A 23,015-nucleotide genomic window follows, 5' to 3' on the forward strand; every position below is an offset into this window, starting at 1 on the left:
TCCATCACCACATCTCACCTTAAATATTGCAAAATAAACTTCACTGGACTCTCTAATTATATTTTTCTTTATTAAAAAGTTTCAAAACCCCTAATACATTATTCTTTAAAAATAAGTTAGACAATACCAACCTTTAATTCAAAATGTTCCATTCATTCCCTGTTTACCCACAGAATATAATCCAAGGACCTTCAATGTTCTAGAAGATTCTGGAGGCTCTAGCTGAGTTTATAATCTCATCTCTACCTAGTACATTTCATTCTTATGCCCACTGTGCAGCCATATGGTTGCTCTGATGTTTATTGAACGAGCCAAAAACTTTTCTCACTTCAGATCTTTTTTCCTGAGATGTGTCTATAATACCTAGAACATTATTTCCTCAGATTTCTGCATCATTTGCCCCACTTCATCATATAATGTCTAATCTTATGTAATTTTTTGAAATATTTTAATTTATACATAATAAGAATAAGGAGAGTGAGTTGTGCTTCCATGGATGATATATTTGGTTGTCAATGAAACTGAAATAGACTGGTAATGATTGCCTTATTAGAGAAAATGTACAGGTAGGTAAAATTAAGAGGATAGATATCTAACAGCTATCATAATGCAGTTAGGAATACCATAATGTTTTATTGCCCAGCACAGAGACTATTGTTTGCAAGTGTTATGCCTGCACATTTCAAAGTAAATAATGGAAGATGTTGAATGCTCTTAGCATTATGGTCGAGAGAAAGCCTGATCTGACCTGGTCTGCTGATTGGATGGTCAAACACCCTAAAGGTTGTGCTGGAACTCTCTCATCCAATAACTGATGGAAGTGGTTGCAGAGATCCTCTGCCAGGCCCCAGGTGGAGCTCCAGGAGTTCAATTGTCAAGAAAGAGGAGGAATTGTAAGAGTGTGAATTGTTGAGACCAAGATTGGAAGAACACAGGGACAAATAGCCAAACAAATGGAAGCACATGAATTATGAGCCAGGGGCTGTGTAGCCCCCAGCTGGAGCAGGCCCTCTGGATAAGTGAGACAATTGAATAGCTTGAACTGTTTGGGAGGCACCCAGGCAGTGGGACCCAGACCTGTCCTTAGTGCATGAGCTGGCTGTTTGGAACCTTGGGCTTATGCAGGGACACTTTGCTTAGCCTGGAAGGAGGGGACTGGACCTGCCTGTACTGAATCCACCAGGATGAACTGAATCCCCAGGGGAGTCTTGGCCCTGGAGGAGATGGGAATCGAGGGAAGGGGCTGGGGAGAAGGAGGGGGCGGGGGCGGGAGGGGGGAGGACAGGGGAACCCATGGCTGATGTGTAAAACACAAATATAATAAATTTAAAAAAGGGAAAAAAAGAAGTGATAAATACTGGAAATGATGGAAATGTTAGTTATCTAAAATTAATCATTGTATTATATATTATATTACATTATATTATATTATATTATATATGAGTCTGAAATATCATACTACATCATATACATGTGTATAGTTACTATGTATTCAAAGTTTTTCCATGGTTCTGCTTATTTTATGCTTAGTTTTACCTTACTTTTATTCAATGTTTATTTTATATATCACTATCATATTCTTATCAATAATATGAGCTCCATAAGGCTAAGGATTTTGTTTTATTAATGAATTGCATTTCAAACTCATAGAATAGAGGCTGTTACACAAGAGATGGTCTATAAATATTTTACAAACTAATAATTGATAAAATATGTCACAAATAATTACTTGAGAGTTTTCAAATGCAGTTTCTATTTCAATATCATTCAGATGTGATCAACACAGATCTTGACATATTACTCTGATAACTTACTCAGATATTCTTATGTTCAAAATTTCTCTCAAGTATATTCAATTTTGACATCTGTAATTCATTTGAAAATGTACTCTATTGTCTTCTCTGCAAGATTTACAGCAAATGGGAAAGGCAGTACTCTAAAACATGAGCAAATTTCCACAGCTGTCCCTCCTATTTATCATTTATTGTTGGGAAATGGATAGTAGTAAGTGGAGGTGCAGGGAGAATTGATAGTAACAAAAATATTTCACATTCTCTTGTCCTTAGGAAGCTAACATTCTTTATCAGTCCTTGCTCTGTGTTCTGGAAAAGGACAAATGTTGATGTTACCATCTAATGATAATAATTACTCTGAAATAATGGAATAAGTTTTTTTTAAGAGAAAAAAAAAAGCCTGTTAAAGGTTAAGTCTACTACTCTTGATCAGTTAGTACTACTTGACCCTACTATCCTGACCCACTCCATAACAGCAAGAATTAAACTTAGTATTTGGAATTTCCAACAAAATAGAATATATTATATTTTTCTGGAAGCATATCAGACAAACAAAACTCAGAAAATACATACAGCTTCCAAACTTCAGTGGGCAGGCATGCACATCCATGGGGAAATCTTCCAAATGCATAGGACATTCAGCATGTATTGTTAACCTAAAAGAAGAGATAACAGAACATGAAATACAGCCAAGATAAATGCTATTAAACATAAAGTTCAGCTCCCAGTCAACATCATTGGAGTACTCCTAAGACTACCATGGGATTTTGCTTGCTTATTTTCACTGTAAGTGAAGTCTGTATGCTAACAAACAGTGGATTAAGTGAGCTAGGGACTTTCTCAAAGCAGCAGCCAGTATTGCTTGTTTTTAGTTACAGCTGATGTGAATCCCACCTTACCACCTTTAGGGAAAAAATATGTATTTGGCGTAATGGTACTTAGCTGCCCTTCAAGAAGCATACAAACAGCAAGTCCTGATTCATTCACTCCTGATCACAGCTTCATTATTTCAGAAAGAATTCTTCCCAACAGGCTATTATATGAGGTAGCCAATTTAAAGAGTACATTATAGGGAAGAGAGGTGTAGAAAAAGTATACTTGTTATGATTTAACAGAGAAAAAATTAACACATTGTTGTAGGAGAACACACATGTACACACAATGTATACACACACACACATACACACACACACACACACACACACACACACACACACACACACACACACCACTCCAAAAATACAAAGGTAATGGAGGGAATCAAAAACTTCAAACTTCAAAGGTCAAATCTGAAGAACTTTCAACAGAAGCATAAATAGGAAGGATCATTCTTAAATTTCTCAGTGGAAATAAATACTGATGGGGTATGATTTGACATATTTATATGTTCATTTCCTTGCATTAGTCTGTCAAAATAATCCATTTCAATGTTTCCTTGTGAATTCTTGCCAATCTTTTAAGGATGAGCTGCCATTGGCTCCAACAGTATTCTCATATATAGATAGACAGACAGAAAGACAGACAGGTAATACATACATACATACATACATACATACATACATACATACACACACACATATAGATAGATAGATAGATAGATAGATACATACATACATACATACATACATACATACATACATACATACATACATACAGAAATAATTCCCACACAGTAAACATTTAGAGCTGCTTGGCACCTGGCATTAATAGGTTATTTTTATCTAGTCTTCATACCTCCTGTGTATATGGGAAACAGTTTCTGTCATGCTCATGGTATTTTAATAAGCTAAGAAGCTGGTCATCCATTGGAATTTTGTTCATCCTCTCAATGCCTTCCTTCTTTACAGAGGCATTTTTGCTCATGGCTTTATAGCACCCAGATTTTCCTTGGAACTATAATTTCTGCTTAATAGAATATCAACATATCACATAGAGGAATTTGTTTTGTTTCATGTCAAGGCAATAGAGAGAGAGGTATGTAAGGAGTTCAATATGTAGAGTCTTCATTCATTACTCTTCCTAACCATGGTGCCACTATAACAGTGTCAGGTAGCAAAATCTCAGCAGGTGCTTATTGGCAGAACACTGTTGCCCAATACTGCTCCAGTTTGGTTGAAATGAGTGATATACTAGGAAACATTTATATTAAAAGTCAAATTATAGATATCCATACATCTAGGAAGGCATAGGAGGTTCTTGTGTAATTATTATCATTATAAGGATCATTGCTAATAACTCAAGCTATTCACAGCATTTTACAAGTTCTAAAACACATTCACATTGAGTAATTCCATTCAAGTCTGCTTACATCATAGGGAACCTGGTTGCCTGGAACAAAAGAGAAGGTTCACTCTATTTGACCCCTGTGGTGGTCTTGTAAGGAATATATTGGGAGCAACAGTATCATTTCTGTTTCAGAGTGACAAATACAAAGACTTTGTGTGATTTGATCAGAAACACAACATGGAAGTCTGGAGCAAGTCCAAAGGTCTTGCTACATTAACTACTTTCTATACATTAGAGGGTAAATAGCTCTTCATCTCATGTGTAATGTATTAGTCATGTGAGGGAATCTTTAATCACCCATGCTTACTTTGGATAAACATTTCCTGGGTATAAAGTAGTTGTGGGAAAACATGAAGAAAATATGAAAGAATAAGACAGACATAAGCCATAATTATTGACCTCACAGAGATCACTGGCATAGAAGGAGAAAAATAATACCTACCTATTTGGCCAATCCATTAATACAGACAGAGCAGTAGTTGTGACCATTACCCTGGATCAGTAATGGTCTTTTCTTTTGCAAAAAAAATGTGAAGGGATTATAATACTATTAGTCTAAGAACTACACACACACACACACACACACACACACACACACACACACACACACAGCATAGCTAATAAAAAACTCTGCCCACATATAATCAGGCTTTTTTCCTTTGGTTAGGTAGGATGGGTAAGAAATGGATAGAAAAGAAGATAAGAAAGTTATTATAGATCAGTTCTGTTCCTAATCAGAAATCACTACCTTTGTATCCTGCCTTTATAATGTATTTGCTATGGTCTTATTCTCTACATCCTAAAAGCTGCCAAGTAGACATAAAATAATTTCCGGTTGACATTACTCATAAGAGGCAGTATCTTCGAAACAATAATGTAAGTGGAGAGAAGGAACACGATTTTATTAAATCCTGGAAACTTTTCAGTATCCAACATGAGGAGTAGGTTTCTCTGTGAAATATATTTCTCTTGTGTCTTCTTCTGTGAATTTTGAAGTCCCATTTATGCCCTTTGAAAGTCAGATTGGTGGGATATTACAGGCTGGCTTAAAATTTGATGTTTTCTTCAAGACACATGAAAAGTTTTAGGTATCTAAGTTTAGCATGCTTTCATGGACCACCAGCCTCCAAATCATAACATGGAGACTTATTATTAATTATTGATGCTAAGCCTTAGCTTAGGCTTGTTTATAGCTAGCATTTTTTTAACTTAAATTAACTCATTTCAATTAATCTATGTGCTAACCTGATAATTATTTACCACTATCCATCCTGCTTTCCTGCTTCTTCTGTCTATCTGTACCTTGGCTGGCTGGCTGGCTGTGTCCTTGCTAGCTGGGTGGCTTCACTTTTCTCTCTGCCCGCCAGCCCCGACTATCCCTATACAGCCAACTGTTGGTGTTCAGCTTTCTATTAGACCAATCAGGTGCCTTAGGCAGGGAAGGTAAAACAGGAACACATCTTTACATAGTTAAACAAATGCAACATAAACAAGTGAAATACATCTTTGCATAGTTAAAAAATTATTCTGCAACAAAACAAATGCAACACATCTTTACATAGTTAAATAAATATTTTATTCCACAACATCCAAGGGATTAGTTAGAACTGCAAGGGTCCTTGTTATCATGTGGTTCCAAACTTTTGTTGTTTAAATGACACACTGAAAATAAGAGCCATGTAGGCAGTTGCTAAATGACACACAACTAGATGTGTTTCCTGTTTAGGAGGAATTTGAAAAATGTATACATCCAGTCCCAGAACAATCCATAAAGTTTTCTGAGAGGTGCAGAGAAAATGAAAGAATTATTTTGTACAAGGCCACCATAGAAGACCTTATGAAAATATGATCAACCAGGATGAAACCACAATGGTAAGCAAGATGAAGTAAAGGATGGCATTGTGAAGAATATACACACTTAAATTTCTTTATTTAAATACAGTTCTCTCCAGAGATGAGTCCCCTAATCTATTGTCCAGTCCTAAGTGGTCAGCCCTAAACACACATCACACACACACACACACACACACACACACACACACAAACATGAGCAACACTGAATAACTCAGCAGGTTACATTACCTATAGGGATTTTTTCTCCTTTTTTTAAGATTTATTTATTTATTATGGATACAGAAGATGGTGCCAGATCTCATTACAGATGGTTGTGAGCCACCATGTGCTGGGAATTGAACTCAGGACCTCTGGAAGAGCAGCGGGTACTCTTAAACTCTGAGCCATCTCTCCAGCCCTACCTACAGGTTTTTAATAGGCTTTTCAAAAAGAAAGATCAGAGACTCTTCAAAGTACAATATCAATATCATAGAATTTCAGTCGTGATCCATGGTTTTGGCTGATTTGATTTCTATGTAAATACCAAGCAGTAAAGAAGAGATTATCCTTTATCTCCTTTAGGAGAGGCAGATGCAGATAGGAATCTAAAGCCTTTTAAAGTCAAGTCATGCATGGGTATGCCCATATGACCTCCCATTATTAAAAATGCCCTTATTTTACTTGTATTTTGACACTCTGGTTCCTTTGTCACCCAATCCTTTGCTTTAAGCAGACTTTTTATGCCACCATAGTAATAAGTCCATGTTGTATTACTGCTATGGCCTCCTAACTTGCTACTCTGTTAAAAGTATACTCCCTTCTTTGTTCAGAATCAAAGTCTATGTCCACTCAGAGTCTAAAATGATCCTACCCTATGTTCCCCTCTTATTACTTTCTTGGGTCACTGGACTCTGGCTCTTTCCAGACTCTCTGATACCATGGCTGTTGAATTTGTGTGCTGTCTTACCAGAATGTTCCTTGATCCAATAGCTGGAGGACTTGATTTATTTTTTTTTCTTTTGCCATCTTGACTTTATTTAGTATAGGTTACATTTTGATCTAGATTTTAGCCATTCAACCAAGGAAATAGTCCAGCTAAACAAACTGGTAAAGCAAACCTGATGGAGAGTTCATTTCTCAGTACTCAGAAATCTTCCTTTGAACTTCCTTTAACCTTAGGCTAATCACTAGTTTCTAAAGGAGGGCTACATGGAATGAACTCTCCTTCCTATCCTTCACCTACATAGACAATAAACTTTACCATACTCTTCCTTTTCTCATATTATCTAAGATATGCTGGGCCATAGAATTTATTTTTCTATGTATTATCTATTTGTTTTCTTTACTGTACGTTAGGAATTCTTATCTTTTTTAATGCATGCCAAGAGCCTAGTTCACTGAATTACTATTATTTTTTCATTCATTAAAGTATATATTTCTATTGAAAACTTGTATTGAGGGGTTATGAGTTAGACAAAAAGGGTTTCAAATATGTCTGAAGTTCTAGAAAACTGAGTTTTATTTGCAGCATATTTTTTCTCCAAAATAAATTTTTATTTTTATTTTCTTTTTCCTCACATAATATATCCTGATTATATTTTCTCATCCCTCTACTCATCCCACTTCCTCCTCAAATTTCCCCATGTTAGGATCTACAAACTTTCTGTCTCTCATCAGAAAATAAACAGGCTTCCATGGGATAATAGTAAAATATAATTGTGGTGGTTTGAGAGAAAATGGTGCCCATAGGGAGTGGCACTATCAGAAGATGTGGCATTGATGGAGTAGATGTAGCCTTGTTGGAGGAAGTGTGTCACTATGGGGGTGGGATTTGAGGTCTCCTATGCTCAGGCTACACCAAGTGTAGAACACAGTTTATACTCTGTTGCCTATAAATCAAGATGTAGAACCCTCAGCTCCTTCTTTAGCATCATGTCTGCCTGTACATATCCCACCATGATAATAATGGACAAAACCTAAGGAACTGCAAGCTATCCCCAATTAAATGTTTTCCTTTATAAGTTGCTATAGTCATGGTATCTATCCACAGCAATAAAAACCCTAATATAATAATATAATATTATGAGAAAAAACACATCAGAATTGGACAAAAACAGAATTGGATAAAAGGAAAAGAGCACAAGAGAAACAGAGACCAACTTGTTCACATACTCAGGAATCCAAAATTAGACATCAAAATGCCCAACAGTCCAATTAAGAAATGGGCTATAGAAATAAACAGAGAATTCTCAACAGAGAAAGCTCAAAAGGCTGAAAGATACTTAAGGAATTGCTCAACATCCCTAATTATCTGGGAAATGCAAATCAAAATGACTCTGAGATAACACCTTACACCTGTCAGAATGGCTAAGATCAAAAACACTGAAGACAGCTTATGCTGGAGAGGATGTGGAGGAAAAGGAACACTCCTCCACTGCTGCTGGGAATGGAAGCTTGTACAGCCACTTTGGAAATCAATATGGCACTTCCTTAGAAAATAGGGAATCCATCTCCCCCAAGACCCAGCTATACCACTCTTGGGCATATACCCAAGGAATGCTCAATCATACCACAAGGGCATTTGCTCAGCTATGTTCATATCAGCATTGTTTGTAATAGCCAGAACCTGGAAACAACCTAGATGCCCTTCAACTGAAGAATGGGTAAAGAAAATGTGGTACATATACACAATGGATTACTACTCAGGAGAGAAAAACAATGACATCATGAGGTTTTCAGGCAAATGGATGGATCTAGAAAAAATCATCCTGAGTGAGGTAACCCTGACTCACAAGGACAAACATAGTATGTACTCACTCATAATAGGATACTAGATGTAAAACAAAGATGACTAGACTGCTACACAACTCCAGGGAAGCTACCTAGAAAACAGGACCCTAAGAAAGACACAAGGATCACCCAATGACAGAGAAATGGATGAGATCTACATGAACAACCTGGACATGAGTGGGGGTAATGAAGGGCAAGTTTCGAGGGAAAGAGAGCTTACGGGAGCAGGAGATCCCTGCTGGATCAAGAACAGAAAGGGAGAACAAGGAATAACAGACTATGATGAATGATGACCACGTGAGAACAGGAAGAAGCAAAGTGCTAGAGAGGTCCCCAGAAATCCACAATGATACCTCCACTGTAGACTACTGGCAATGGTTGAGAGAAAGCCCAAACTGACCTAGTCTGGTGATTGGATGGCCAAACACCCTAACTGTCATGATAGAACTCTCATCCAATAATTGATGGAAGTGGATGCAGAGATCCTCGGCCAGGCCCCAGGTAGAGCTCCAGGTGTCCAATTGTCAAGAAAGAGGAGGGATTGCAAGGGTGTGAATTGTTGAGACCAAGATTGGAAAAAGCACAGGGACAAATAGCCAAACTAATGGAAACACATGAATTATGAACCAAAAGCTATGGAGCCCCCAACTGGATCAGGCCCTCTGGATAAGTGAGACAATTGAATAGCTTGAACTGTTTGGGAGGCACCTAGGCAGTGGGACCTGGACCTATTCTTAGTGCATGAGATGGCTGTTTGGAACCTGGGGCTTATGCAGGGACACTTTGCTCAGCCTGGAAGGAGGGGACTGGACCTGCCTGTGCTGAATGTAACAGTTTGAGCTGAATCCCCAGGGGAGTCTTGGCCCTGGAAGAAATGGGAATGGGGAGGAGGAGCTGGGGAGAAGTGGGGGTGGGAGTGGGAGGGGGGAGGACAGGGGAACCCATGGCTGATATGTAAAATTAAAACACAAATATATGCATGAAAAAAATAAAATAAATATATTTAAGAAAACAAAAACACAAATAAAATAAATTAACACTAAACTGAGCCAGGTGTTAGTGTCACATGCTTTTAATCCTAGTACTTGGTGGATCTCTGTAAGTTCAAGGCCAGTCTCATATACAGAATCTAGGACAGCCAGGGCTGTAACACAGAGAAAGCTCATCTTGAAATAAATAGATAGATAGATAGATAGATAGATAGATAGATAAAATGAAAAAATAAAAACAAACAAAATCCACTAAACTGGAAGCCATGATATATACACAAAGGGCCTGTAGGCTAAAAGGAGAGAGAAAACATATATTTAATAAAATAAAAATAAAGATAAAATTAAAAAGAAAATCTTTTGAATATGGCATTATGAGACAAGGAATCTTCAAAATGTCTTTGAGTTTATTTTCTTTTGGCCATCTACTGCTGGGCATGTAGCCTATCCTTAAGAGTAGTTTGATTCTCCATGGATACTCTCTTGGAGAAACTAAATTTTCATTTACAAACGGCTATCAATTGGAGATTGCTTCTGGGTTGGGAATTGTGTCATGTGTCCACTTCTTTCAGCTCTAGGACCCCATTTGATAGAGATCTGTGCAGACTCTGTGTACACTGCCTCAATCATAAGTTCATAAGGGTGGTAATCTTGTTGATTCAGAGGGTCTTGTGTTCTTGGTGTCTTTCATCTCCTGTGGCTCTTACACTCTTTTCTTGCTGGGAGATGTTCTGATTGCTGTGACTATGTTTCTCTGATTGGTTAATAAATAAAAAGCTGATTGGCCAGTGGCCAGGGAAAAAGTATAGGCAGGATAAGCAGACAAGGAGAATTCTGGGAGGAAGAAGGGTGAGTCAGGAGACAGCAGCCTGCCATCCAGGGAGCAGCATGTAATGGCACATAGGTAAAGCCACAGAACATGTGGCAACATATAGATTAACAGAAATGAACTAAGGTTAAGTACAAGAGCTAGTCAGTAGGAAGCCTGAGGTAATGGCCAAGCAGTTTTAATTAATATAAGCCTCTGTGTGTTTACTTGGGGGGATTCAAGTGAGAAAGATTTGTCCCGACCATGGGCCAGGCAAAACACAGGAAAACTTCAGCTACACATTCTGCTATTTCTTCTGCAGGGTTCCCTGAGCCCTGAGAGGAAGGATTTGATGGAGACATCCCATTTGGAGCTGAGTGTTCCAAAATCTGCATAATGCCTGTCTGTGTGCCTCTATACTTGCTACTATATGCTGCAGAAGGAAGCTTCTTTGATGATGTCTGAGCAAGGCACTGATCTATGACTATAGCAGAATGTCATTAGAAGCCATTTTATTGCTCCTTTTATATTTTTCATTTTATTATATAAGAAATTATATATATTTAGAACAGTAGTATTTGGTTTCACTCTAGATCCTTGGGTTATCTAGTCTCAGGTTCTTTTTGACCCAAATGATGGGTTGTAGGTCCCATCTTGTGGAGTGGACCTTAAAGCAAATCAGATACTGTTTGGTTACTCCTACAAACTTTGTGTCGTCATTACACTAGCATACCTGGCAGGCAGGACAACATTGTAGATCAAAAGGTTTGTGGCTGGATTTGTGTTCATGTTTTTCCTTTGGTTGTATGAAGATAACTTCCCTGTAGCAAAGATGCTAATACACAGGGGTGAAGGCTCTATGTAGGCAATAGCTGGACTTCTCCAAGTTCAATCAGTTATGTAGGTCTTGTCTTCAGCGATGGGACATTGCTGTCAGTTTTAGGAGAACAACTTATAGTCTCTACAGTAGCCTGGGTTGTTCAGGGTTTCCCATGGAACCCCTTTGGCAAACACTTCAATTAGGTGTAAACTAACCCCAAGACTAGAAGCTTCATTTAATGACAAGAGATGGCCAATTGGGGCTCTGCCTCTCCCATTATTTGTCTATTTCATTTAGATCACCTTCATATATGTATATATTTTAGAAAGCTTCAACTATACTAGGTTTCAATACTACCCCTCAAATGGCCTTTAATTTGAGCTGTCTCTCCAGGTATTTCCTCCCACAGCCTTCTTTTCCCTCCCCCTTCCCCCTTGATCCTCCCATTCAAGGACCCCCACATATTTCCAAGGGAGATCTATCTGTAACCCCCTAGCCCCTAATTCTATGCCTAACCTCTACAGTTCTATGCATTGCAGCTTGCTTATTATTGACTTAAAAGCTAATATCCACCTATAAGTGAATACATATACTGGTCTTTTTGGGTCTGGGTTACCTCACTCAGAATGATTTTCTTCTAGTTCCATCCATTTAACTGTGAATTTCATTCATTTTAATGGATGGGTAATACTCCATTGTATAAATGTACCACATTTTTGTTATCCATTCATGTGTTGATGAACATCTAGGTTGTTTCCAATTTCTGGCTATTATGAACAGAGCAGCAATGAATGTGGTTAAGCAAGTGTCTCAGTGGGAGGATGAATCATCTGTTGGGTATGTGCCCAGAAGAGGGGTACTGCTGAATCTTAAGGTAGATTGATTCCCATCTTCCTGAGGAACCACTATACTCATTTCCATAGCAAACAAGCTTGCAGTCCCACCAGCAACAGAGGAATGTTCCCCTTATTTCACATCCTCCCAAGCATGAGGTGTCATTTGTTTTATTGATCTTAGCTATTTTGACAGGTGTAAAATGAAATCTCAAAGTAGTTTTTATTTGCATTTCCCTGATGACTAAGGATATTGAACATTTCTTAGTGTTTCTCAGCCATCATCTGAGTTTCCTCTTTTGAGCTTTCTCAGTTTAGGTCTGTACCTCATTTTTTAAAAAAATATTCATTTATTTGTTTATTTTACATCTAGACTACAGTTTTCTCTCCCTCCTCTACTCCCAGCATCTCCCCCTACCTCCTATCTGTCCCCCATCCATTTCTCCTCTATTTCTGTTCAGAAAAGGGCAGACTTTCCATGGATATCAAGAAAACATGACATATCAAGTTGCAGTAAGACTAAGCACACCCCCTCCCCTTGTATTAAGGCTGGGCAAGGTGACCTAGTATGAGGAGTATGGTCCCAAAAGGCAGCAAAAGAGTTAGACACAGTCCCTGCTTGCACTGTTAGGAGTCCCACAAGAAGACTGTTTTTAAATTGGATTGTTTGTTTTCTTGATATCTAGTTTTTCAGTTCTTTATATATTTTGGATATTAGCCCTCTATTGGATGGGTAGTGGGTAAAAATCTTTTGTCATTCTGTAGCCACCACTCTGTTCAAATGATAATGTCCTCTAATATGCAGATGCTTTTCATTTTCATGGGGTTCCATTTATTAGTTGTTGATTTTAGTGCCTATGCTAATAGTGTTCTGTTTAGGAAGTTATCTCCTATGCCAATGAGTTCAAGACTATTCTCCAGTTTCTCTTCTATTGGATTCAATGTACCTGGTTTAACATTAAGGTCTTTGATCCATTTGGAGTTGAGTTTTGTACAGGTTGATAAGTATGGATTTATCTGAATTCTTCTACATAAAGATATCCAGTTTTGTCAGTACTATTTGTTGAAGATGTTGTCTTTTCTCCAGTGTGTAATTCTGGCTTCTTGATAAAAATTCAGGTTTCCATAAGTGTGTTCATTGATGTCTGGATCTTCATTTAGATTTCATTGATGAATGGGCTTTTCTTGCCAAATACCATTCTGTTTATATTACTATAGCTTTGTAGTACTTCTTGAAATTGGTGATGGTGATACCTACACCAATTCTTTATTATTCAAGATTGTTGGATTGTTTTAGCTATCCCAGGGTTTTTTTTTTGTGTGTGTTTTCATATGAAGCTGAAAACTGTCTTTTCAAGGTCTGTGAAGAATTGTGTTTAGATATATATTGGGGTTACATTGGATCTGCACATTGCTTTTGTTTATGGCCATGCCTACCACATTAATGCTACAGACAATCCATGAGCATGGAAGATCTTTCCATCTTCTGATATCTTCTTCAATTTCTTTCTCTAAGTAGCATATCATCTTATTCTACTTCCATCATCAATCAGAATCTATGAGACAGAAAAGTCTGGAAATAAAGCAATTTGTTTTATTCCCTCACTGATTTTATATGTGAGTTAAACAAAAAGGAAGAAACTTGTCTAAAATTATCTAATATATCAGATTTTTGACTCAGTGCTCCATCAGGGCATTATTATTAATCATCTATCATTTAAGCAGTGAGGATACATTGGGGTTTGTTATCATGTTACCCACTTAGAGCTTACATTTGGCTGTGGGAAGGAAAAAATAGTAAGTTAATTATATTGAATACTAAAAGATGTTATACCCTAGAAGAAACAAAAAAGACTTAGATACAAAGTATGGAACATAAATTAAAATTCCCATGGGGTATTTGGGGAAGAGGAACCCTGAGTAGGTAGCATCTGAGTAAGAAACTGAGGAAATGAATAGTAAAAGTAGAAAGAAGAGCAAATGCTGTGGCTCTCAGGCAGAACTGTGTCTGCTTCCAGGAATAGCAAGAAGCCTTATACAAATATAGTGGGGAGGTTGAGGGGAGAGATTAATAGAATATAAGGTTTGAGAAGAAAGTGTAGGGAATGGGCTGTACCATGTAATGCCTTCTAGGATGCTCAGTATTCACCAGGTGAAACATGGATGCATTGTAAGAGGTTCAGTGTAAATGTGACTCAATTTCACAATGGTTTAGGATCACTCTGGTACCTGTGCAAAGAATAAATAAAACTAAAACAAGGGCAAAAGCAAGAGGATGAAATCCAACACCTATCATGATATTTAAAACTCAAAATCTGGAAATAAAAAGGCAATTTTCTCAAGTGATAAATGGCATTTACAAAAAAAATTAGCATTGCACTTAATAGCAAAAGACTAAATTGGTCAGAAAAAGCTGTCTGCTCATTTTTGTTCAGTCTTTATTAGAGATTTTAGCAATTCCAAGCAGGAAAGAATTGTGAGTGTGGGGTTTCCACTGATGATATTCAACTGTAAATATATTAAAATATATTAAAACTACTTAATTATTCACTTTAAAAGAATGAATTACCTGACATGTAAATGGCATTTTAAGAAATCTATCTAAAAATTAAGCAATGTAAATAAGTGGAGATAAAAAAATGGAAAATAAAAATCAAAACTGACTTTATTTGAGGAGACATTCTCATACAGTATGTATATCATTAAGATGTCACTATTACAAAACTTCTCTACAAATTCAAGAGAAAAAACAAAATAGTAAAATGATAAATGCTGGTGAAGAGATAGAAAAAATAGAATTTTGATCCACAGTTGGAAGAACATAAATTAGTAGAACTATTATCATAAAAAGTGTAGAGGTTCTTAAAAAAACATATAACTACTATATGAGTCATCTGTACCTGTTCTGAATATTCAGATTTAAAAATGTAAGCAGTACACCAAAGAGATATCTGAATATATATTTGGGGCACTATCATGACACTAGTTACAAGTCAAATTACAGAATCAGTCTAGGTGTCCACAAATGGAGAAAAGGATAAGCAAACTGCTGTAAACACACAATGGAGTACAATTCAATGACAAAATAAGAACAAAATCATGTCATTTTCAGGGAAATATATAGAACTGCAGATCATTCATTTAGGAAAAATAAGTCATACACAGAAAGATAAGTAATGTATGTTCTTTGATGTGTGGAAAAACAATTTTCAGGAAAGTAAAATATTTAAAATTAGTAGTTGCTTTTTAAAAGTAGATTCAATAATCTACCTTTTTATCTTATATCTATAGCTTCTCCCTTTTTCTTTTCAGGGTAGATTCAATAATCTATCTCTTATCTATATCATCTCTTTTTGTTTTCAAACAAGAACCCTGAATCTAATCTCCTTGTTTAGCTTTTATTCCCTGACCATTATCAATTAACAACTTGTAACCAACCAGCCTAAACAATTTATCCATAACCCAATGAAGGACCAAAAACTACTCCCCACCTCTTAGGAATGTGAATATCCTATTCTTAAAATTACTTCCTGCTGTCTGGGAGCAATAGCATCTTTAGAATATCCTGAAAAGAACTTTTTGGGTTAATTGTCAAGTTCTGTGAGAGGTAGCTGTATCATTTGTCCAGTCTCTACATAATAAGAAAGTCATGGCCTTGTCTCAAGTTCTTGCTTGAGTAGTCTGTGAGGCTGGATCTTCTCAGCTAGCCATCTTGAAACTGTACTAAGCATTTTGTAGTCCAAAGCAGATCTTTGAGTGGTTTTTTCCATCTTTATGGTATTATCATCATCCTGATGTAATTTTCATTGTGGGCCCACCATCTTTTTCTAGACTTCAAAGTTGCTGTTAGGTGTGGTCATGGTTCACTGAAGAAAATCTTTTTCATGAAACATTTTTTGGATGAGTTTTCCTTTTTCTTCAGATGTCTCATTTGTCCAGTGTTCTTCAGATTCCTTAGCCTTCGTTCTCCTGAAAGACAAAAATAAAACCCTTCCCCATCCCTAACTTTGGAGAGGTTCCCTATCTAATCTCTATCAATTTTGATTTATAATTTCTCTTTAAATTTTTGTTTTATTTTCTAAAGCTGTTCTATAATCCAGAGCAGTAAGGTTTTTTACAATAGGCATTAGATTATTTCATTGTTCTCAGAAGGAGTTTCTTCCACAATGACAAGAAATGACTGAACTGAATTTGCCATGGGAACCTGCAAGAGGCCCTTAAGGGAGTTTCCTGACAGCAAACAAAAAGTATTACCTTGTCTGTCCATTGTTGATCTACATCCCTTAGTCCAATATTTGCCTTTGCCACACCTTCTGCATAATCCAGAAAGGAGGGGCATTCTGTTACCATTGTTCCTTGAAAAAACATTGTTTCTAGGAATTCCCTGTTTATAGTCCCTCTTTAGGTAACCTTGTTCACTATAATTGAAACATCTGGCATTACTATTTTTCTTCAAACCTCTGGAAATCACCTCTCCTATCCAACTATCATCAGGGTCATGGGATCCAATATTCATTGTATCTCAGATCTATTCCTTCAAGGGTGCTGATCTTGTCTTTAACAACCTAATTGCCCTTTTGCATTGTACATTAGCATTTTCAAAAGCCAGAGATTCTATTATCTGCCTAGCTTCTGAATCTGGTATCATTCTACTCACTGCTGAAGACTGCCTTTATAAGAAATCAGTGAAGGTTTCTTTGGGGCCCTATATAAATTTTGTAAATGGCTCAATTTTCTTGCCTACTTCTTCAATTCTGTCCCAAGTATTCAAGGCTGCCATGTAGCATAAGGCCAAGGTGTGGTCATCATAGAGAGATTGCCTTTTTACATTAGCGTAATTGCCTTCTCCAAGAAGTTTATCTTGGGCTATTTCAATATCTTAGCCCTACTTCATTGTTCAATGGTCTTAGCCTCATCCTTCTACCAGGTCCTCCATTGTAATTATGGACCAGCTTCTAGGACATCTGTAAACAAATCTCTCCAGTCTTGAGGGATAGATAATTCTATTACAAGTTGACTATGAGTTTAACATCTACTTCATAAACAGGGAATTCATAGTATATGACACTATAGCTCCTTTGAATCTCCTCAAATCTAACATTTGCACATGAGTCTAGTTAGTTCTTACATAGCTTTGAGCATTTGTCAGTTCCTATAAGGTTACTGGATAGATTAAAGTTGGCTGTTTGAAAGCCTTAGGCTGTTTCTCTGTAAGCTTTTAATGCAATGTTGAGATTAGTTCACCTTTAAATTATTCTGTATGGGTCTGAATATCTCTTTGAACTATTTTAACAGGTTTTTCTAAAATTTTTATCTTGGCACTCACATTAACCAACTTTTTAAAAGATAAAACAAAAATGATCAAACAAATAATATATTTAATTAGCATTATACACATTCCATCTATATTAATTATCCTCTCACTTAATTGTTCCATTTTCAGACAGTCAATTATGTTATCAAACAGAGATCAAATTCCCTCTATTGTAAAAATGTTTCCCATTTTTTATATTTCCCATTTTTTAATGTGGGAAAAAAACTTTCCTATAATTAATTCCTCACTTTAAGAAATCCCAATTGACTCACCAAGTCTGCTGATAGTGATGATTCAGATGACAATGTGGCAGCAGCCCAAGGAGGGGGCCCAGAGAAAGCCAAAGGGAATAAACTGGGGTACCAGCTCTTTGTATAGAGGAATGTGTGAAAGCAGCTAATTCTGGTGTGTTTGGAGGCTGCAACAGAAATTCAGCCAGTGGGGTAGTGACTCCAGGCTAGGTGGGGTGGAGATTCAAGCTGAGTGCAGCTTGGGCCTGAGCCAGGGACTGCAAGGCCACAGGCAAGTAGCTTTTTCATGAATTCATGCCCTACAAGTTGGATGAAAGATGTTGTTTGAATCTTAGATGGTCTTATGTTTAAAAAAAACAAAACCCAGAGCCAGATATCAGAGTGAAAGCTGAAAGATCAGAGAAGCAGAACAGCCCCCACTAATTCTTACCTCTATGAAATCCTCAGCCTAAAGAGAGTTCCTGTTTCCTCATGTCTTCTATAACTTTCTCTGCCCTGCCATATTACTTCCTGGGATTAAAGGTGTGTGTGCTTCCCAAGCAAAGGCATGAGAACTCAAGTTATGAGATTAAAGGTGTGTGCCACCACTGCCTGGTTCCATTTCTTTCCTATATCTCATGTAGCCCAGTGTGGCCTTGAACTTACAAAGATTCAGACGGAGCTCTGCCTCCCAAGTGATAGGATAAAGGGTGTGTGCCACCACTGCCTGACCTCTATGTCTAATCTAGTGGCTGGCTCTGTCCTCTGATCCTCAGGCAAGTTTATTAGGGTACACAATATCTCACCACAACTTGGGAGGCAGAGATGGGAAGATCTCTGTGAGTTCAAGGCCAGCGTGATCTACAAAATGAGTTCCATGTCATCCAGGGCTGTTACACAGAGAAACCCTGTCTAGAAAAACCAAAAAAAAAAAAGGAGGATGAGGAGGAGGAGGAGGAAGGAAGGAAGAAAAGAGTCCATCTGTCACTTCTATTGTAAGATATAACCAGATTCATTTGGCAAAAGAAAAAAATAGCATCCAAATATGAAAGAAGGAAGTCACATTATCTCTATTTTCAGACAACAGGCTATTATATACAGAAAATCTTCAAGACTCCACCAACCAACTACTAAAATTTACAAAAGAATTCATTAAATTTGTAGGATACAAAATAAATGTAGAAAAAAAAAGTATTTTCATACCTTAATAAACTCCTTGGAACTGAAAACACAAAAGTACCTCATTCCCAATTGTTACAATGTAGTAAAATATGTGGGAATACATTTAATCAAGGGAGTGGATGATATACACACTGTGCTGGCTATTCATGGTTGTCAGCTACACAACATCTGGAATTAGCTAAAATTAAAAAAAAATGTCTGGGCATACTTGTTGAGGGACTTCTTGTTTAATTGTATCATCTGAAGTGAGAAGATGCATTGTAATCCAGATCTTTGAGATGGGAAGACCCACCTCTAATCTTAAAGCCATTCCTTCTGCTGGAAGCCTATATAGGGACATGGAAGAATGAAGTTTTTGCTCTTTCCATGCTTTCTCACACCTCACTAGCAATTCCATTCCTTCATTGGCATTAAAGCCTACATTTTAGGGGTTCCAGTATATATTAAAGACCAGCTGAGATATCCAGCCTTGTAGACTTAACAATTAATGGATCCTTGGGCCTGCCATACATAGTCAATATTGGATTAGCCGGACTATAACCTGTAAGTCATTTTAATACATCATATATATATAATGAGGGAGAGATAGAGACAGAGAAAGACAGAGAGAGACTTGTTCATTCTTTAAGTTTTGTTACTTTAGAGAATCCCAAATAATATACATACTAAAAACTATAGAACAGCAATGAAAGAGATTGAAAATGTAAAAATAATTGAAAATATATCCCCTATTCACAGATTGGGAGAATTAATATGACTAAAATTATTACTCAGAATAATTAATATTGCAAAAATGCTACTCAAACTGACCTATATATTCAGCAGAGGCTTTTTCAAAAAACCAATAACATTTTTTCACAAACAGCTGTAAAATTCAAATAAGTATTATTGTCTTGAATAGCACAAACAGCAGAGGTAGAGGCATTATACTATCTAGCTTCAAATATACCACAAACATTTGCTAATAAAAGAGCATGGTACTCACTTAAAAATAGATGCATAGACAAATGGTACAAAATAGAGAGCACAGAAATAAATTCATATATTCATGGTCAATTGATTTTCAACAAAGATACCAAGAACACACAAAGGAGAAATGTCATTCTCCTTAGCAAATGGTATTATGAAAATTGTACATCCATACACAGAAAAATGAAAGAAGATTCTTATCTCATACAACTTACAAACATAAAGTCAAATCTAATTAAAACCTTAAGCACACTACCTAAAACTATGGCTGCAGGAAGAAAACATAGAGAAAAGTTTCATGGCACTATTCTCCATAGTGAATATTGGGACATGGCTTCAAAAGCACAGGTAGAAAACAAAAACAGATTAATTGCCTTAAAATAAATTTAAAAATTACTGCACAGTAAAAGAAACAATCAACACAATAAAGCTAGAGCATATGAAATGGGAGAAACTATCTAGAAACATACATCTCACAATGGATTAATATCCAAAAATATAATGAATCAAGCCAACTCAATAGCAAGAAAATATAATTTACTAAAGAGCAATAGATCCAAATACAAATTTCTCAAAAAACAGTGTAGGAGAAGTGTGTTCCATATCACTAATCAAGAGCATGCAAGTTAATACCAGAACAGGAATGGAGGGATGGCTTCAATACAAGCCTGACAACCTGAGTTCAATCACTGGGACCCATAGGTTTGAAGGAGAGAACCAACTGAGAGTTGTCCTTTGAATTCCACATGCAAGCTGTGGCACATGTGCTTCTCTTGTGTACTTTTCTTTCTCTGCACATGCATACATGTGGGCATGTATACACACACACATGCACACACACACATACACACAACTTTAAATAGTAAATAAAACATTAAAACTATATTGTAAAGAATAACTAGTTAATAATACATCTCAAACTTGAAAGTTGCCAAGTAGAATAAGTGCTACCACCATACAATAAGTGAGATAGGGCATTTAATAATTAGCTTGATTTGGCCAATTCTCACTGTATACCTACATAAAAATATGATTTTATATGCCACAAATGCAATCAAGTTTTATTTGTCAATTTACAAAATCAGACCTCTAGATTTCAAACCCAGTTCTGCCAGATAGAAGGTATGCCATGCCCCATTTTTCACTAGCATATTTACAGATGCTAGTTAACACTATAAGACTGGATTTTAGTAGGAAGAAAAACCATATTTCAGAAGAATTTGGATTTAAAGATGGAGATTCACCCCCAATGGCTTAATGTATTTCTACAAACTCAAGATATGAGTGGTATTAAATACTTCAACCATTCCCTACAGCCTGAGGAACCTGATACATCAAACAGAAAACATATACATCAGAATCTCAAAGTGAAAAGGAGAATAGAGTTGGGGAAGAAGAACGAGATAGAATATGGTAATTTTAGGTGTTTATTCCAGTGGTAATACCAGGCCATATCACTGAGCTAAGAGTCCTTGATCTCAACTTAACACCACTAAATAATTTATTTTCAATCTCTCATTAATTAATATGAATTGATAACTTGTTTATTTAGTGTCATGATTGCATACTCCCTGGAAATACAGTTTCAAAATGAATGTAACTATGAAAGATTATTCTTACAATAGTATTTGCTGGATTATTTTTACTATACAATTCATGCAAAACCATGTATTTCTGTAGTATTTATCATACTGTGCTTTGCATTTTTTAAGGATTTGGGAGTAGATTCATATATCATCATGTCTGTTGAACTAGATTGAATACCATGGGTAAACCATTTGGTGTTAGATTGGAATACACTCAGAAACTTTAACACAGCAAGAAAATAAGCAAGCCTCAAAGCTACAGAATCTAGTTTCAGAGTTCAATATGGTCTCTTCTTGTTCTCTTAAAATTCATATGTTCAAAGTTCTCAAGGAGATAGTGTTTAGTTGGGACCTTTTAGGGGTTATTAGGTCATAAGAGGTCTACCCCCTCATGAACTGAATTAGAGCCTTTATAAAAGAGACCTGAAGGAGCTTTACTAGCAACTGCAGTTATGTAGGGACACAGCAAGAAGGCATTATCTTTGAAGTGGATAGCTGAGTTCAGACAATGAATCTGGTGGAGCCTTGATCTGGACTTCTAATTCCCCAGAACACTGAACAATACATTTGTCTGCCTATAAATTACCCATAGCAACATTTTTGTTCTAGCTGAGCCAATTAAGACCATGTTCATTTGCCATTGGCATAAGTACAGGGATCTTCTGGAAGATGTGGTTCTGGTCCTTGTATCTTGATAATAACTCTTGCCTTGCTAAGGCATTTGCCTTTTTCAGCATCTCCCTTATACTGCAATCTTTAGTGTTCATTATGCAGAATGTTGTGGAACTGGCCACAGCATTTTCATTCATTTAAACGATAGAATTAATATGAATGCAAATGTATCAAGTATATCATAGCTGCTACAGGAAAAACATTCAAATGATTCCTAGAATTTTGCTAAGTGGAGACACAAACTAAGGGAAATCCTAGAGAAAACTGAAGTATAAAATGTCTTGGAATGACGAGTTCAAAAGACTAAAGAATATTGAATACATATGTATGACCTGGCTGTTTGACCAGGAGAAAACCCTGCTAAGAGTAATAAACACAGGAGTTCCCAGTTTAAACTCCACAGGATAAAAGGGTCTTTGGAGTGCAGTGTGAGCCCCACTGTAGACAATCTGTCAACTAGGCCTTTTGGAAATGGAGCAATGTGCTCTGTGCTTAGAGAGACATTTCTAAAAATCTGTCTAGAAAGAGTTGCCAGGCAAACTATTTCTGTAATCATGGAGTGAAAGACGGGATCTGGAATTTATGGTGCAAAAGAAATGATAGTAAATGACTAATAGCCATTATCAGTACAGGATGAGTCACTTGAAATGTGCTCTCCCAAACACCCAAACCAAGCTGCACATTAGTCACCAGAATCCCAGTTGTCTGCAGACTAACCATTAAATCGTCAAGCTAGAGGCAGGAGAGTCATTGCATAGGCAGGAAGGCCATCACCTTATCATTGGTTGTAGCCTTCAGAGGATACATGTGAGCCCAAAAATTACCTCAGAGGTATAACTCTATCCTCATTTTCTGACATTCTTACTTTTACTAACTCTCCATTCAACAGCAAATACTTGAGATTTCACAG

General features: G+C 36.8%; 1 protein-coding gene across 2 annotated transcripts in view; it reads right to left on the reverse strand.

Annotated features, from left to right (window-relative positions):
• The window catches only part of Gabra3 (gamma-aminobutyric acid type A receptor subunit alpha3), a 250,595-nt gene that overhangs the window by 44,174 nt on the left and 183,406 nt on the right, over positions 1-23,015 (reverse strand). For both annotated transcript variants that reach the window (XM_036174563.1, XM_036174562.1), the window contains one exon: positions 2,367-2,449. In XM_036174563.1, coding sequence (XP_036030456.1) covers positions 2,367-2,449 — 83 coding nt within the window. The remainder of the gene's footprint in view (positions 1-2,366; positions 2,450-23,015) is intronic.

The sequence above is a fragment of the Onychomys torridus genome, chromosome X (assembly GCF_903995425.1).
Source record: "Onychomys torridus chromosome X, mOncTor1.1, whole genome shotgun sequence".
Taxonomy (NCBI): domain Eukaryota; kingdom Metazoa; phylum Chordata; class Mammalia; order Rodentia; family Cricetidae; genus Onychomys; species Onychomys torridus.